The 20341-nt window shown below is 35.2% G+C and overlaps 1 protein-coding gene across 1 annotated transcript in view; it reads left to right on the forward strand.

Moving 5' to 3' along the window:
• LOC123311290 (irregular chiasm C-roughest protein) overlaps nucleotides 1-20341 on the forward strand; it is a 498432-nt gene that overhangs the window by 471077 nt on the left and 7014 nt on the right. The window contains exon 12 of the mRNA XM_044895177.1: nucleotides 5205-5328. Coding sequence (XP_044751112.1) covers nucleotides 5205-5328 — 124 coding nt within the window. The remainder of the gene's footprint in view (nucleotides 1-5204; nucleotides 5329-20341) is intronic.

Consider the following 20341-nt stretch of genomic DNA (forward strand, 5'->3'; position numbering starts at 1 on the left):
TCCAGTATCTCTGACTTTTAATTCTGTCATTACCTTTACCTTCCCTTGATATTCTGACGATGGTCTACCCTATCTATCACTAGATGTAGAGGTGTGAGATCGGTGTTGACCTCAAGTTATCATAAGCTAATGGAATCCTCCATAGACCTATAAAACACATGGACGCGCCCTTCCACTGAGTTTCAATAGCCACGAGTGCGGCCAACATGAGATGGAGCTAGTATGGGCAAGAAAACGTTCCTTAGAACGCCTTAGCGCTAAGCGCATACGATTTATTTCGATTTATTTTTATAATACAGGGAAAATTAGAAATATTTCGATAATTGATTATAAACATAATTCTTTTAATTTAGGTATTAATTTCCGAGCTATATTTGTATATTGGCGCCCGTTAGAGATAAAAACAAGTACCTATAATCGAATAAAAAAAATTGAACGAATATTAGTATCGGCGACTATTCCTCGGAAAATACAACAGATAGGTTCATGAAAAGTTTGTGAATAAATTGATTTGAACAAAAACAATTGAGCACATTTTTAGCCAACACAATATTCAAATTTCTTGTTGGTTCATTATCTGAAAAAATATTTCGTTGATCAATATTGATCGAAAGGTTGAAATATAGACATTAAAATCAGCATACTAAGTAATTTTTCAACTGAGGATAATTTTTATCAAGCATATTTATATTTTGTCCCAATGAAAAAGCTCGCATTTTGGGCATATATTTTCTCTTCTAATCTCAAGTGCTTCTTGAGTATTATTTTATCTAGATGGGAAAAGAATTGACATACATTTATTGATTTGAAATGAATAATTCAACTACGATATAATAAATCGATTAATACATTCGAAGTTTTGCCCATACTAGCTCTATCTTATTTCGGCCTCACCCCCTCTCTCTCTACGCCGTGTCCATGTGTTTAATAGAGAATTGAAGTGCTGCCATGAACGTAAACGTTAACGTTATAATTGACATCTACGCATGCTCATTCGTCAGTTTTTAACGTTAACGTTAGCGTCAGCCATAGAGTCTCTGGCGTCAGCTTTACGGCCTACGTAAACGTAAACTAGCGGTCTCCCACGTATACCTTAAACATCGACGTACGTTAACCGAACGTTAAACGAGTAGCACCGATGACTTGCGAATGGCCGAATTTTAACTGTTGAATGCAATTCTCAGTAACCTCAAACAGTCATTGTTTATATTTCCCATGTATATTCTCATAATGAATGAAAGTTATAGGAAATCAGCATTGATTTCAAAGTTATCAAAAGGATTTAGTTATGAAACTTCGTTATCAGATTACATTCAGTAAGGAAATGGCTGAAACTCAACTGCGATTCTCTTTTCTCTAACACTTAAACATTTCATTGATAATAAAATACTTTCAAGTTGAAAATTCTCTTTATTATGCATATAATCATTAGAACATCAATATTTCAAATATTATTCCAGCTGTCGAGGCTCAATATTATAGATATTAGATAAAAGAGAGTTCCAGCAAAATGAAATCAAAATCCAAATTGATAGGTTATGTTTAACCATTGAACTAAAGAAAAACATTCTTTAGTTCAATGTGTTTAACGTCTGACGTTTCATGATGGCAGCACTTCAACTCAAATTTCATTACAACACGTAAACGTTATATTTGACGTTATTTGTCACGTTAACGTTTACGTTCAGGCTAACGTTCTGTGCGCACTTCAACTCTCTAATATGTCTATGGAATCCTCATGTTAACTCATCACAATATTCACAATAATAGTTTCGGAGCACACTGCGTATCCTTATATTCAGAGATCTTCAGAGAATAGGACTATTCGAAATATGTTCGTCTTATCTTTGCGACAAGTAGGAGTTCCATTATAAAATGTATACTAATAATACACTAGGCTTTGAAATACCCAAGATTTATATCCGTTAACTAGAACAGATAGTAGTCCCTTGGCCATTCGCTATCGAATAGCAATTAGTTGTTGATCGTTTTATCAACTCCACGAAAATAAAGGCCATTTCGATGCATTAGGTCGGTTGGGTATTAAGTGGGGCAGAGAGCGTAGAAAACGCTCCCCATACAGCGGGTGAATTATGTTCTTGAACAATGGCCACGAAGTCAATTACCATTCAAGCCAATACGAGCCCGAATGGTTCAAAGTCGTAATCGTCCAAATTCGAAAATAAAGAAACATTCCGAAGCAATTCCGGTGTGATAAATAAGGATTTGTTCTGCTATTACGGTATTTATCTGTGTTTCATTTGCAATTTGTCATTTGCCGTGTCATTTTATTTCGCTATATATTATGATAACCCAGCATTTCAACCCACAATTTCTTTCTCGAAGATTTCTTAAAGTAGTTAGAAGTTTATATCTTTTCTAGTCCTGTCGTTGAACCGAATTCATTCAGATACATCCTTAACCTTAACAATTTCATGTCTTTTTGATACTACTGTTATGATCATCAAAAATAATTTTCAACGATAAAGAGATGCTTCTGTCTGGCGAGCGAACCCTCTTGACTCGCCTTCGATCGTTTAGACGAATTGTTGTACATTCGATGACTCCAGGCAGTAGTTCAGTTTGGGAGCCATGAATTGGTGTAGGGGTCTGCAGAGAAAGCGAGGTTTTGGTTCAGTCTTTGCGGGATAGGTGGCGCATTCTGATGAGAATTTCTCAAAACGTCGCTCCGATTCGGTTCAAGACTCCATACCGTGTTTGGAATATTCAGCGCTATACTATTATTCCGAAACAACAAATGCTACACAGGACTGACTAAACAGTACCTCAAAACATGGGATTTTCATTTCCCCAGTTCTCTTGGCCTATACATATACAATACATTTACTTTAAAGAATTAAAGGCACTAAACCAATGATAAATTTGTTTCATTATAAACATTATTTAATCATTTTATCAAAGGAATCCTCTACGTTTTTGGCATTCCTTTGTGAAAAGTAGTAAATTGTTTTTCGATATAATTCAATTGGTAACAAAGGATATCTTATAAGGAGATATTATACTTACCTATAGAAAAATACCCTCAAATTTGGATAGACAGACATAATCAAAGTTTCTAATGACATTTATCAGATGTCCGATGGCAGCCTGATTGCCTTCTGTGAAATTTTATCTCATATTTCTTTGCAATGTTAAAAATGGGGAACGTGATGTTGAATTCATGAGTATCGAAATCGACTACACTATTCTGGTCAAATTTTGAAGAGAGATAGAGAAATATTTTCATGCAAAAGTTTTGGAAATTGCTCGACTGACGCACATGCACTAGCGATGATTTCAGGAGAGCCAAAATGTTTTTCATCGCCTCTAGTGCAAATCCAGCGCCATGAGTTTGAACTTTTTCACACACACATACCCTCGCTCTCGCTCTCTCTCACACTCACAAGACTTTCTTCTTAGTTTATCATCAATATTTTCTGGGACGATATTTTGTATATCCCTTTTTGTCCAACTGTACCCGAAATACCTTAAGAATTATTGATTAAAAACTCAGTACATCAGTTTTCACGTCCAGAAACCATATGAAATCATGAATGGGATTGAATGATCATTTCAAGATAAAGACATATTCTCAATGGAATTACCCCTCAGTATCAAAAATGGCTGCGTTGTTTGTACCACCCGAGTAATACTCTGTAGAACCATACGTGCAGAATATTATTTACCAATACCAAGCAGATTCGATCTTTGCTAAAATGAAATAAAAATAGGGGCAAACTCAAAGTTGAAACTAACAGTCATTAATATAAAATTAATCGTTATATTATTTCTAGGATAAAAAAATTTAAACTTCCTGCTGAAGCTTTTATAGTTGGGGAGCCCAAGAGGGAAATTCGGGATTGACTCGAGCGTGTCAGATTAATAAAAAGAGAGATGCCTTGAACCCTGTAGAGTCCCTCTACCAAAAATAAGATATAGGGGGAATTGTCTACGACAGCCTTTTAAAATAGTAAAAAAAACGATCATTGTACATACTGCAGCGTGCCAGATTAAGATTTATAATATATGTGGTTAATTAAGTATATATTCTCTTAATCGGACAATTTAAACTGACAAGATTTTGTGTGATGGCGATTGCAAAAAAAAACGTCATTTGTACATTCTCGAGTGCATTGGCCTTTTTTCTTATTTTATTTTATGGCTAATGATTCAAAAATAACGGAAAGAAAAATATAATCTGACAGTTTCAGCAAGCCGAAACAATAAAAATTGGCCATAAAAGTCACAAAAATCAGTTTTTTTGAATTATCTCCTCTCCTGGGCTTCAATTTATTTTCGCATTCATTCTAAAATTTGTAGAGCATAAAATTTTCTACAAATTTTGTTCGAAGTAATTTTTTCTACGTTTGAACGTTTTTGAGATATATGGCGATAAATGTACATTAGCCTGGGTTTCTTCATTGACCTTGGCCTTTCGTATGTGTGGCTAAGCTCCTCGCCCTTATCGGCATCTAACTCAAAAACTGTTAAGAGTATGTAAAATTGCTTCAGACAAATGTTGTATAAAATTTTATTATCTACAACTTTCATAATGAGTACAGAAATGATTAGAGGTACCGGAAGGGAAATATTTGAAAGCAATGCCTTGTTATCATCTTCAAACTGTCAGATTAAGAAACTCCATCCCTGATTACGGTCAGATTAATGACCGTCAACACATCTGCAACACCGAGATTAAACATCTGTATCAAAATCTGACACGCTCGAGTATATACAAGTAAAGATTTTTTTTGCATTTCCCAAGGATCGCTATGACCTTGCGTCACGTCCGAATTGTCACTCTATAGAAAAGCAGCTTCCTTTGGGTCCCATTAAAATATCCTCCTAAAATCTGACACGCTAGAAATTTTTTTTTCACCATTTTCAACTCTTCTGTACGGCCAGCCCCACCTGTCAGATTAACATGAATTTATTATCATAGACGTAGGGCATATACTCTATCTTAATCTGACACGCTCAGGAGTATGTACACCTGACGATTTTTTTTTTACATCTTTGAAAACCTGCAGACGCTTTCTCCACCGCTGAAAGTGCATACATCATGGAACCCTTTTTCTTTCTACCGTCTAATCTTCAAAACCCGCTAGGTTTCCACGACGCTTTAGTAAATCCCGATTCAGCATCGTCGGCTCACCAACTATTCCCCAAAGTAATGTCTGAGAATTTAAAGATTTTTTTTTCAGTCAAAAGCTAGACATAGAAAAAACAACCACAGGTCCAGGTGGTATTCCTGCAGATGCCATATATACAACGACGGACACAAGAATCAATCACCACCACGGTGGTGGTAGCCCTGAAGCTATGAAGGTACGTCTGGCTGCCATGGTGCTGCAACCCCCCACTAGAGTGTAGCACTGCACCGCTAAACCTGGGCGGGCCGAAACACATTCCATCATGAACACCCCCCCAATAACAACCCCTCATCAATATGTAAATTCTATGTTCAGACATGGTCGGCCCGCCACGGTAATAGAGTACAGGTGTTAACTGTTTTGAATGAATTTATTAGATTAATCTTTTAGAGTAACTATTAGTAATTTACATAATTTGAAACTATATCGTGACCAACTCAGTGAATTCGTTGAAATAGGTTATGAAGGTGGTCATGGAATGGTTCGTCATTCATTCATCATCTCATACGATACTTTTTGTGACGTCAGTGGTTGAAAAATTTCGATTACAAGTATACATTTTTGTCACTATTTCCGTGCTTACATGTGGTTCGTCAAATATTTTATGGATTTTTTTTCTATCATGTTGCTGTGAGGGACAATATTAATAGAACTGATTTACAAATTGAATGTGTGCTTCAAAAAATCAGAGGAAATACATGAAAAAATTATATTCCGATTGAATTAAATAACTGTTAAAAAGTGACAAAAAGGGGGACTGTAAGATAGCAATACTTGGACTCGACACTCGACTCATCAAATCTGAAGGCTTGTCAGAATGCTGTTAGTCTAGAAAGATTCGAGTCAGAAAAAATAATTTCCCCTTTTTAATATTCATATTAAAAAACTATTCTGTTATGATAAAAGTTCCAACCACCATTCCGAGATCCGATTCCCAGATTCAAAATTGCTCCCACAATACAATTAAAATTGTTGAAAATTTATCCGTTCATCGAACAATCGTCACCTGAGCTTTGTAGAAAATATACAAATTGGTGAATGGGATGGTTAATCAATAAGCATGGCATAGACAGGGTGAGTCTTTTACTTGTACAAATATATGTGGGAAATATCGTTCCAAACATATTAAAGAACAAAATTATCAGTCTTTAGGAACTATATATTTAAAACTATTCACACAGCGACGTTTCGAGAATATTTCTTCTTTACGATTTTGATTTTCTCGAATGATTTTTAATGAATTATTCATAAGCCTGAAGAAGAGAAGAAATATTTTCGAAACGTCGCTGTGTGAATAGTTGTAAATATATAGTTCCTATAAAGATTGATAATCTCGTACAAATATTTCAACAGTTGATTCTTGAGGTAAAAAAAACACTGTTTTTCTATCCAATTTTTACGGATTCAGCCTTGATAAAAATATAAAGCCATTTTAATAAGTTTTCATAATGAGCTATGCCGCGTCACCCCTGTAATAACAGAATTACCTTTAGAATAACTAGCTAAATCCGTGACACTACACATCTCTGAATTTTTTAAACAGAGTTATATTCAGCCCAAGTACACAATTTTTCAAATTTCACAGATACTTTTCAATTTTTGAACATCAAATTACGAAAACTGCGCATTGTACGAGAAAATATGAAACATACTTTTATTTTACAAAACGTTTAAATATTCATTAAATAGCCTCCAACTTGGTTTCAATAGTTGAGTTTTTTAAATTTTTGGTATTTTTATGGTACGTAAAGGTCATAATGAGAAAACTAGAAGACGTGGGTGATATGTTGTGTTCGAAAAAGATTAATCAAATAAATGAAAAACTATATTCATTAGATAAAACCGTTTGTGATATAAAACGAAAAATAAAATTTTTTATGGTTTTTCAAGAGCCTGTTTCTTTTAAACCGAGCCGATTCGGAAAAAATGGTAAAGGAAAAAGTGTTTCTTTTGACCTCAAAAATCTACTGTTCAAATATTTGTACGAGTCAAAAACCCACCCTGTATAGACTGAATGTGTGAAAAGTAACAAACTAAATTCATATATTTACTATTTTGTAGAAAGATACTGTTTAAATTGAAGTTTTCAAAATGTTATCGAAAACATTCCTTTTGGCATGGTTGTGATTGATGACAGATGAAGGAATATATCGATTATATGTTCATCAATTGTCAGTTTTCCTAAAACTCCAAAATTCAATTAGAAATTATTTATGGAAAAATGATTCGACTCAAAATTCATTTAGAGAAAAAAATACCCTTGCAAACTTACTAAACATTCGAATCTGTAAAATATTTTGATATAGAATGCCTTCAGTAGAGTAATAATTTTAGTAAATTCGACAATTTTGGAACCGATCAGTACAATACAGAAAATTATCTATGTAATCTATGTCTATATCTTCTTGAAACCGATATTTTCTGTCATTGCTTGTGTTTCTTTTCAAATGTGATCACCTACAGTCTTTAATATTGACTAAACGGCCGTTGACGGATCGTGAAAGTGACGTAGAATGTTTGTGAGAGAGAGCATTTCTGGAATAGGAATTTTCGTAACTGAATACAGACAAAATACAATATGTAGAAATTGAAAAAAATATTTTCTGATATTTTTGAGTTATAAGGATTTTAAAGATAATGAAAAAATATTTAAAAAGAAACATTCTCAATAACCAAACCATCTTCAGAAACAAGAGTTCTTTGCATTTATTTCAATTACGCATGAAGAGTTTCGTCATTTGAAAAAAAAATTGTCTTATTCGAGCATTTTTTTCCAGAGGATATTTAATATAGTTATGAATTTTGTGCGTTAATTTTATTCGCTTTGTATATCAATTTTTAATCCTCTACTAAATTGCTCCATTTCCATCAACAGTAAGACACTCCTAGGTAAAAAAACTTATTTTGTCTTACTGTCTCTATATCGAGACATATTTGTAACACAGAACAACTTGATACAATTCGATATCTGATGAACTAATGATAACTTTTATTGCTTCATAATCAGAGCGGAATCAAAAATCATCAACTATACACGTATATTGGAGAACTTCAATATAGCAAATCACAATAATTAAATAAAGGAACAATTTCTGGATTCACTCATCCGAACATCACCCTTTAAATAACACTCGCTTCTGTAATTATTGCCTATCGAATGAGTTTTCGCAATTCGCCGAAAATGTATTTTTCTGTTAATTGAAGTTGTACTGGCATTGATATTTGCATCGTTACGATCCTACAACTGAAACGTTTATGGTACATTAGAATATCGAGTTGGCTTTTTTCACCATTTGTATGAAATTGCTTTTATGTCTGTGCTCATTCCATTTCAACGTCAATATGAAAGAATTGATCAGTGATGTTCTCTCTACCTCGGCAGCAATCAGAAATGAATCTGTTATTGCTCTTTTCAATTTCACATTCCAAACGTTCACCTGAGAAGCACCTTTCAGCACACTCAATGATAAATTAGAAAGAGTATATAGAATACAGGTTTTAGTGCAGTTTTGATGAAATTCAATCATCTTGCAAAGTCAGAAATTTTTATTCGTCAAACGGGGTAAGAATAAAAACTTTTGTCATTGATGTACAAATATTCATTTATGTTATCGACTTTCCGAGGTGAAATTATCCCTTCTATGAATTTCCACATGAAAAAATTCCTCGAAAAGTCTCGCCATTGGCTACAATTCGTATCCTGGTGACCTTGAAAAAAGACGTTCGTTAAGTAGCTCTGTGTCTAGTTATAGAGGATATCTTATTTTTGTCTCGACACTCAGAATGTGGTCATAATATGTACGTGTCTGAGATAGTTAAGATCATCTCATTACTCATGTCGGTCTTCCTCAAATGATTATTTTTACTCAATGTTCAAGAATTCGCACATACCGAAAAACTTTATTCCATTCGTGAATATTCCCTTCCAGAACTTCGAGCTCCATTCATATACTACCCCGCATTTGAAAGCTACGGTTAGTTTCAGTTCTGAGTTTTCTAGACGGAAGCATTCCTACGGAACTGCATATAAATTTCATTGACGTTGCATTCACTCCCAGACGTGAATAAAATTTTTTACTTTTATCTTCCCATACTGAATTTCGCGTAGTTGGCTGACACAAATGATCCTCTTTATGTAGCTCCAACTCGTTACTAAATCTGGATAGGATATATATCTTCTCCGAAGCTATGTGGATAACCTTCGAATTAAAGGGAATCGATAAATGAAGGAATGCCTTACGGTTTTTGTGCCTCGCTATATATGATAAGAAGTATGGTAAAATACAGAAAGGATTGAAATAGAAGAGTAGGATTTGTATGTTTCGTTGTTATTAAGACCAACAATGATCTAAAACAATAAAAGTAATAATCGCTCTTGTTAGATGGCTGGGAAAAAATTATCTACTTGGGCAGAAAATAAACATCGACCAGCTCTTTCACGTATTTGAAAAAAGATTCTCGGGAGTCTATTCAGTTTCAACAGAAATTCCTTAAATATTGAAGCTTCTTTCAACCCTACTAAAAATGGCATTAAATGAGGTAGTTGTAAACTTAAAGGGCCTTCAAATTTTATTATGCAACTAGACGTTAGCTTGTTATCAATTCATTCATTTATTCATTTATGTAGAATAAATCTACAAAAAGACTAAGAAACCAGTCTGTCGGTGCGATCAACTTATAATTTCTTAGGGCTACTTACGACTGTGTGCCCTCCTATGACTGAAGAAACCCAACTGCGACCTACAGATCCTTTCACACTCTGGGCATGGATAGTCACCAACCAGATCTGGCCGCCGCTGTATTCTTGTTGCCTCTCCATTATAACTGTGGACCAAAGACCTCCACTGTGATCTGTCTAACGCTAGTTGTTCCCAGTTATGATTGGCATTAACTGATTTCAGGGATTGATGCAGTGTATCCTTGAACCGCTTATACTAACCTCCTGGTTTCCGAGCTCCCTCTGTGAATTCGCCATACAGAGCTATTTTGGGGAGTCTTGTGTCTTGCATCCTTAGAATGTGGCCGCTCCATCTGAGTCGGGCCCTCGTTACTTGAGTCTCAATTGTTATACAACTCGCGTGCTGCAAGACTTCCGCATTTGAAACTTTGGGGAACCATCTGATGAGAATTATTTGTCTTAGATGACGTTGTTGCGTTTTTTCAAGCTGTTAAATGTGTCGCCTGTGGGGAGTCACGCTTTCGTTTCCGTAAAGAAGCGTTGGGAGGACCACTGCTTTGTAAACAGCTGTCTTGATCTTCAGATTGAGGTCGTGATTTTGAAACACTCCGTCCTTTAGCTTCCTGAATGCCCGTGATGCTGTATTGATACGGTCCAGGTTAGCCCTAGTATTTATGAAGCTTCCCAAGTATTTGAACTTCGACCTGTTCTAGAGTTTGATCCTCCAGGCTGATATCTGTGAAGGTTTTCAGGCGTTTTGTTAATATTGAGTCTAAGGCCTAATGCTTCTCTATTTGTTCATAATTGTCCAACATTATCTGTAGATCCTCTGGGCTGCTAGCGATGAGTGCGCAGTCGTCTGCATATTGAAGTTCCGTGATAAACTTTGTACGGGTTTTTGCTCTGAGGCGCTTCAGGTTAAATAGGACTCCATCAAATCTGAATCTTATTCCAACACCTTTTGCAGACATACTCATGTCAGCGATTATCAAGACAGCTATGACGAAAATATTGAACAGTAAGTTCAATATCAACTGACAAAGAAAATACATTCAAAGGAAATATCTTTGTTTTAATATTTTTCATTTATATTATTATATTATATTGTGTAAATATACGTAAAAATATAATGAAACTAATTATTGAAGGTTAAACTGATTCAAAGGTAGCAGTTAAATACACAATTATTATACGTATGGTGGTTAGACAATGCAGGTATCGGTGCATTAATTGGCAGAAGAGGATGTTTGGGAATGTTGTACCTGTGGTACGTCATTGTCACGCATTTTTTTTAACCATTTCTTCATGGTGATCTTCATCCATTTGAAGATATTACATTATTTATTTTGAATTGGAATGACCCATACGTAATTTTCATTAGTTGCTGCTCGCAGTGCAGGCCTGGCCCACTTTTTTTAGGAGATTATACCATTTTCTGTTCATCTTCCAAGCGGGATTTAGAGTGAGGAAGATCGGTTTGTTTTTATTCCAACCCGCTTTTGTAGGCATTTTTGGTACAGTCGAATTGGATACAAATCAGGATTGATTTTAATGTTTATTAGCCATTGCAACGAAGCACGTGGTTTTTCCTCTCCTTACGTCGTCTTAGTTCACACAGGATATTAAATAATACTTCGCCACCACGCCAGGCTGATTCAAAAGCAAAAACAAAAAAATAATCTTTCTGCAAACCATCTGGGGTGTTTTCGCCACAACCACGAACCATAAGTTGGAATTCATCTCACTTCAGAAACACTGCACTTTCCTTTCTCTTCTGTGCATCTGTTTGTAGTTGTTTTCTCATGGCATGTGGCTATGCAAAATATGTCCAGAGTTTATTGTTATTGAATCTTTTCAATCAGGGTAGAGAGGTAACCCACACGGAGAAATGAACCCTGACAAATAATCAAATATTATTGACAGAAGAATGATAACGCCTAACGGCAATGAATGAAATAATAAGGATAAATTCAGATGCATACCACCCGACGATATGAATATCGACAAGTGTTACGATCTGAATTGAGCTAGCCAATTTGCCATCGTCAAGGCCCCAAATGGAGTACGTGCCACCGAAGAAAAGCAGATGCTGACCATGGTTTCGGACTCATTTGGCCTCATCAGAGCAACATAGCATTTTTCCACGGTGGAGAACGTTTGGAATTGATGGAACTTTATTCAATGTTGGCGTGTTCTACTGGGTAATATTTACCTAGAGCGCCACCCAACATGAAACGGTGTCCGATTCAATCCCCTCCAGAGAGAAACCAAGACGAAGACAATAGCATATGTCCCATATTTTCCCTAATTCAGTACGCAATTCATCATGCGTCCGACGTTCGCAAGAGCGAATCGGCGTACTGAAAGTTGAAACTGAATTAGGGAAAATATGGGACATATGCTATTGTCTTCGTCTTGGTTTCTCTCTGGAGGGGATTGAATCGGACACCGTTTCATGTTGGGTGGCGCTCTAGGTAAATATTACCCAGTAGAACACGCCAACATTGAATAAAGTTCCATCAATTCCAAACGTTCTCCACCGTAGAAAAAATGCTATGTTGCTCTGATGAGGCCAAATGAGTCCGAAACCATGGTCAGCATCTGCTTTTCTTTGGTGGGACGTACTCCATTTGGGGCCTTGACGATGGCAAATTGGCTAGCTCAATTCAGATCGTAACACTTGTCGATATTCATATCGTCGGGTGGTATGCATCTGAATTTATCCTTATTATTATTGACAGATTTATGGAAACATTATGAGCGGGAACCAAACCAGAATCATGAAGGTTTCTCATTTATTCTTTGGAAGATTCAACAATTCATGAATCAAGAACGTCTGCGTTCACCGAAGAAAGCATTCCTGAATTTCAATAAAGTTGCTTGTTCTGTCAGGAAAATCGCAATAGAGGAGAAATGCCAATGGGCCGAATCGGAAACGTACAGTTCTGGTATTGTAGCTCGAAGAAATCAGAGCAAGGCCCTTACCCCATTCGGTAAATTTATCGATATGGAAATATAGCTTTCGCAGACGCACATTTCCTCTGTGGAAGATTTATTCCGGTTCGTTCTGTCTAACGGGCTAGATCAACGTTTAGCGAAGCGCTCTAATGGCCCTTTTTCTCCCTTGGAATATATTCCTTAGTGTTGTTTCAAACGAGGGATATGAATTCTCGGCTTTTTATTAAAAACCGTACATGAGTGCGGACGGATACTTGAATTAAAGGAAAAATTTGACGAAAAATATTTAGCGGGAGTCCGGGAGACTTGCTGAGTTAGGAGACTTGCACCGCCTCAAATATTTCAATTCACATTTCGCGCTACCGGTTTCGTAAATAGCTTGCGATATACTATTAACAAGGAACAACTAGTGGCGGCTCCATTTTGGCCGCCATCAGAACAGTTCGTGAGTGAGAGGGTTGAACATTATTTTACTGTTAGGAAGTGTGAAATTGGATAAGTTTTGTTTGTCACACTGTCTGAAAAGTTTAATAGGTGCGTGATGTTATCTAGTTTTATTGCTTTCATTGATTAATATTGTTTTACAAAATATGAACCTTTTTAATAATTGTTTTAAAAGTTTCAAGCAAACATCTGTTGAAAGGGAGTGCGGGAGTCTTGACCCATGTCGGGAGCCATAATCAAAAAAACAAAATTGAATAATAGAAATAAATATAAAAAAATATACAAAGGTTCAAAAAAGTAAAAAATAAATAAGTGACTCTGAAATAGAAAATATGTATTTCATACGCTGATACATCTGAGGATGAAAACCTTGACATAGAATATCGTTGGTCATTGGAAATTGTTTTCTTTCAATGTTTTTCCTGATAAACAAACTTATGGTCAAGTCTCCCTCGCCCCCTATTCAATTCTTCCATGTGTTAGGGAGACATGAGCCAATTTTCAGTTCCTAAAAGAGGAATTGCTGTACTCAAAATGTTCATCTCGCCATCACTCTACTATTATCTATCGTTACCTATTTGGGCATGATATCTTCTCGGAAAAAAATTAGTTGCTACCATTCACAGATACAACTTAAGTGGCTTCAGAGTGAAAAGGGGTTCAACTTTTCCATATGACAAGGCGTCAGATATAGGATATTATTTTAAAGAAGAACATAATACCGGATTGTGCAATAAGGGATTTCATTTTGATATTGAAAAAGAAACACGAGTATTTTTCGAGAGAAATCAATGGATGTCTATTTCATTTACAATGGAACACGATATCACTATATAAATGGACGTCAAATGGCTACTCTTGCAACACAATATCCTTTTTTTTTTATTTTCCATTGCCAATTCGAACATTTGCGGCTGCATGTTCTCAATAACTCAATGTATTCCATCTTTAAGGCCTCGAATCGATTGTGGAGCATTACCATAAAAAAGGTAGCAGAAAAGAGTCTAAAGGTGCTAAATCACAAGATCTCGGTGGCCAATTTTGATCACCTCTTCTAGAAACAATACAGTCAGGAAACGTTTCTTGCAAAATTGCGATGGTTTCGTTGCTTGCGCGGCACGTAGAGCAGTCCTGTTGGTAATTAACGTCGTCCAATACCGACCATAAAAAATCATTAATCATAGCTCGGTAGCACAATCCATTCACCGAAGCAGTCGCAGCAGGCTCATTTTCGAACAAGTAAGGTCCAATAACACCGGCAGCCTAAAAACCGCACCAAACTGTTATACGTTGATGATACAGAGGCTCTTCAACAATCATTCTTGGATTTTCCGAGCCCCAAATTCGACAATTCTGCTTATTAAGATAGCCTCATCACTGAGGATGATTTTTCGATGAAAATCCGAATCATTTTGATGCATTTCAAGGAGCCAATCAGTGAAGATACGACGTTGCTGATGATAGACCGGCCACGGGACTTTTTTGCCAACCGTATAAGGCGTAAAGGGGGATAGACTACAAGAGTGTGGAGTGTTGCCAGAACCTTGAACGATCAATAGAAGTTACGAATATTATAATAGTTTCCACTTTCGTCGAAAATATGGCAGCACTTAACGAACGTCTTTTTTGAATTTCACCAGGATACGGAATATAGCCAATGACGAGACTTTTCGAGAAATTTTTTCATGTGGAAATTCATAGAAGAGTTAATTTCACCTCGGAAAGTTAATAACATGAATGAATATTCGTTCTACAATGAAAAAATTGTTTTAACAAAAATCAAATCGACCTGATTCATCTCAACTCTTTCACTGAAGCATTCAATATTCAATAACAATATCCATGCAATATCAATTTCGATAATCAGTTATGTACATACAAGGCCTTAATTTTTTCTGGAAATAACGAGATAGTAACCCCAAAATAAAAACTGAAATGGTCTGCAGCTATAAAAATTAAAACCAAGATAATAAATAATTACTAAGTAATGTTAAAATAATTATGGATTGAATTGTTTTGATAATTCATCATTAAAAGTCACTTCAAACAACTCTCAAGAATCCAAGTTCTTGAAAACTTCACTTTTACATTGAAAATTTGTCGAGTAAAACTGTCTTCGCGAAAATTTAAAGCACACGCCTCAGTTTAGTTTTTGTGGTCTTTTAAAATATTGAAACATATTTTCAAAATTTCGATTTACAGGGTGTCGTTTCGAGGATTCAATCGATTCATAATTTTTTGTTAAACCGGACTTGGATTTTCCTTGCGGTTATTGCATGATACATTTGAGCTTTGAATAAGAAACACGTTTGCCAAATATGAAGAAAATATACCGGGTGATTCCTCTGATATGACCTCAGAAACTAGAAAAATTCATAGAACATCCTGTATCTCGGCTACGAAGACAGTAAGGGCCAATAAATGCCGTATCTCCAGAACAACCTCGGTGCCATCTATCCCTCTGTTAAGTATTTCCGTTTCCCCATGAAACACCCTGTATAAGTATTCGAATTTCTTGATCGGAAGAACAAAATTGCAGATTTCCGCCAATTGGCATTTATCTAAGTTGGTGCTCGCAAAGTGTTGGTAATCTTCCATATCTCATCTTCAAAGAAAATTGTCCGATGAAGTAATGAAATTTTGTGTCAATACATTCACCTCCAGGAAAAAGCTTCGTTCGAAGTTGGATATCGGGGAAGTAGGAAGAAATAATGTAAATAGAGAGAATATCGATTAATTGAATAATTGAATTTCCAGGAACTACATACTACTCTGACAAAAAAGTATCCGGAAATTGAAATAAAACGCACAAATATTAAACTTCTTCAATATTTATTGAATCTCCTTCAAAATATGCTCCATTTGAAGCAAAACACATGTGCCAACGTTTTTTCCAATCTTGGAAACATTTTTTATAGGCACTTTCAGGGCTGGCCTTCAGCTCCTTCTGCGAATTTTTTTTTATGGCCTCTACGGTGTCAAATCTGGTTCCCCGGAGCGGTAATTTCAGTCTGAAGAAAAGATAAAAGTCACACGGAGCTAGATCAGGCGAATAAGGCGGCTGGTCGATGGTATTTATCTAGTGTGTTTGGTCTTAAAATCGCTTATAATCGTGGCTCCATGAGATGGTGCGTTATCGTCATGCAAAATCCACGAATTGTTTTGCCACAAATCCGGCCGTTTACGGCAAATATTTTCACAAAACAGTTAAATGGAAGTTCTTATTGACCGGTCGACACAATTTCCTTGATTTTTTCGACGTTATCATTGGTTGAAGATGTCGACGGTCGTCCTGAACGAAGCAAATGTTTGGCGATCTCCGTTTTTAAAGACTTTGTACCATTCGTACACTTTGATTTTCTATAAAACAGAGTCTTCATAAGCCTTTTCTAGCATTCGCAACGAGTCAGCACACAAAATTTCTTTCGAAACACAAAATTTGAGACAAACTCTTTGTTCAATATTTTTTCTATCGTAAAATTCGCAGACTACCACTGAGGACGACTGGATTCAACAGCTGTCGCGAACAAACAACAAACTAGTCGAAGTCGAAAGTCGACAGACCGCGCTCATGTTGGGCATAGTAATTACGGACAGTCCTACCAACATACAGAAACTTCAAATACTTAAAAATATTCAACGCGGGCAATTTAAATGAGAATTTCCGGGTACTTTTTTGTCAGAGCGTATATGATTCAAATATGATGGAGCGGAGATGGTTATCGGATATTGAATTGAACTAATCAAAAAGTTCGCATCAGCTTTAATCCTGGGGGAAATTTTTTTTCATATTGATGAGAAACTGCTGGAAAAAATTTGATTGCTCATAAATTATTGGGGGTACGTTTTTGACGTCAATAATATGTTGTTAATCGTTGAATTTCCCTATTTCACCTATGATTCTGCTTCCTATTGAAAGATCCTGTCCTATTTCTGAAACAAATAGAGCCATCCTTATAACAAGAATAACTGTTGTTACAAATGTACAATATGTACAATAATATAATATCAAAATTTCAGCCTTACCGACTTGGTTCGAAATTTCACTATTTTCTTCCTCAGAAATGGCTTGTGCCAGGCATTTAGCAACAGCCAAAACGTCTGCCCAAAAAAAAATCATATTCCCTCTATTGGGGATGTAGATTCAACAAAAATAAATCCTCTTAAAATGACGTGACTATTACGTGACTCCACGGTAGGTAAAAGGATACCGAGAAGTATATCCTCTCACGAGGGTATTCATGGAATTGTGCTATTTGGCTGCTATTCTTGATGAAAAATGAGAAATTAAATTTCTATCTATCTCCGTTCAGGATCAGAAACTAGAACTCCTAAGTACTACTTATTCCTGATCCTCTAGTTGTTCTCTATATCACATTAAAATGTTTCCCATCTCATCCGGGACATCCTTTATGAAAATAAAGCTAAAAACACTGTGGAAATTTGAAAACATATTCACACGTGTATGGTAGAAAGAGATTCACATTGCATATACCTACCTATAAATTTGAGGATTACAGTGGCCTCCCTCTTCCTCATGAATATAAACCACGATGAAAAATGTTATTCAATTTCGAATATGCCGAAAGGTGAATTGTTGGACGAAGCTATTCAACTTAAAAAATTTGTCAAACAACTCAACCTCCGATTTGTTGTTCGGTTTCGAATAAAGTTCGAGTCCACGAGAATAACATTCTTTCCAACCAGCAAATATTCAAATCTGTATAGCCATCTGCTGTTTCTGACGGAAAACTTCCTTTTTAAAAATAATCCCATCCAACTTCTACTCCCACTCATTCACATTCATGTAAATCAGTTCTTTGGCAGCGTAAATACGTTTTTCAAATCATATAACTTGAGAAGTTCGCAGGACCTGAAAATCCATTCAAATCGTATACTACTTTTCAGGATTCCGAAACTTTCGAAAACAGCTTCCACTGTTCAATAACAATTACTATAAGTGTCACTCTGAACACGATTTATTATTTATTTATTCAACCACTCGTCACAAAGAGGCAATATGAATTTGAAATCGTCATTGGAATTTGTTATACTCGCTCATTCATTTGTTATGCTTTCGTGAAATGTAGATAGTAGATCCATTAATTCAATTCGAACTTTATCCAACGTGTAAATAAGTCCAAAGCAAACATTTTTTTCTCGTGAATGATTTGTGTTAAAAAGTTGAAGTTGAAGCTAATAACAGCATGAGAAAAAAATATTCATGAATCGTTCATCTCTATTTCAATTGTTGAGTAACGTGAATATTATCGTTCGAGTTATTATTTTTTATTTTTGTCTCTTCCTTCCGATACTAAACCAAAGACAATAACTTTGAAAGGGGCAAAGCTAAAAAAATATTTCGCGATTGTATCTATACCTATTTCCCCGAAACACATTCAGGGTTTTTCATCATATGTATATAACACAGTCATTGAATGATACGTATTCATAGGTTTTAACATTTTACACGTACAGCACTTATTGCACTCTGTATATATTCTGCACATGCACATTTTCACATGTAGTTTTCCAATTTTAGATATTAATGTTTGTCAATAATATGAAGCAAAGTGTACTTTATTAGCATCGAATTGAAATGATGTGAAATTAGTTATACCTACGTAGAGCAAAAAAAGATTTTCATAACTCATTTTTCCTCGAATGATATTTGGAGGATTCGATATGAAAATACAAATGAATTTTTCATTAAGGTTGTATCGGTTATTTCCGGGAACAATTTCTGCAGAGAAAATATGATCCCAGGTGACCATATCTCATAACAGTTATGAAGCAGAAATATATCCCACGCTCCTTGTTTTATAACAGATATATCACACTAAGAGTACAAATACAGAGCGCTTATGTAGCAGCTATGCTCCTATGTCCGCCTCAAACAAGGAACACATCTCCTTTCTGAAAGGAGCATAAATAGTTCAAACATGGATCATGCAAATATTTGTTTGATAGGAGATCTATATATATTACGTTCATGTGCTATGTTTATTATGTTTCATTTGTTATTGAAAATACTTTCAAAAAAAGCATGAAAAATTATGGAAATTAATATGAACTATTGCAATATTGAACTCGTATTTTGATTTTTCAAATAGTGTGTATTTATCGATCATTTTTGAAAATAAAATTGATTATTGTTCTCCAAGAAAAATTAGGGCATGTCTTTCTGGTCTTTGCACTTTCCTGCATTCCATAAAAAAATAATCAACAGTTCATTAATGCAGGAAAGTGCAAAGACCAGAAAGACATGCCCTAATTTTTCTTGGAGAACAATAATCAATTTTATTTTCAAAAATGATCGATAAATACACACTATTTTAAAAATCAAAATACGAGTTCAATATTGCAATAGTTTATAATAATTTCCATTATTTTTCATGCTTGAATAGAATACTATATGCATATATCATATCTTTCTGAAGAAAATTTTTAATATAAGATTTATTCATTTATTTCTACATATGAGGTACATGCAACACGTGAGGAAATAACTTATATCGAAATTTACACCAAACAGGACATTATTTATTCAAATATAATTTCTATATGCTGGATATAATAAAAACATAGCCTATTATGTGTTATAGGACTGCTATGAAAATACGAGAAATGATTTATTGACCTACAGTTCGATATCCATAGCACTTTAATTCTTTTCAGTAATTCACCATTTCACTGGAAAATCACTATGACACACAAAAATAACTTATCAAACGTTCAATATCTGCACTTATTAACTTTGAGTAATCCACTATTCAACTGACAAAACGTCTAAATGATAATTCAATAAATTATATTCAATAAATACATATCGAAACGACAGCAGTATCAATAGCATTTCTCACAATCCTCCATATTTGTTTACGTTTTACAGCGCCCTCGACGGTAGTTAAAACGCTTATGGTGTCATGCTATGTTCATGATCTCAAAATGATACATGGCAAATAAAGAACAATGTTACAAATATGTTACGTGGATATCAGGGAGCGGGAATATGAAATTTACAAAATGTGGATATAATTTCGATACAGCCCAGGTACATCTCAAATATCGCATCAGACACGTAATGGTTACAGAAAAATAACACATA

Source organism: Coccinella septempunctata, chromosome 1 (assembly GCF_907165205.1).
Source record: "Coccinella septempunctata chromosome 1, icCocSept1.1, whole genome shotgun sequence".
Taxonomy (NCBI): Eukaryota; Metazoa; Arthropoda; class Insecta; order Coleoptera; family Coccinellidae; genus Coccinella; species Coccinella septempunctata.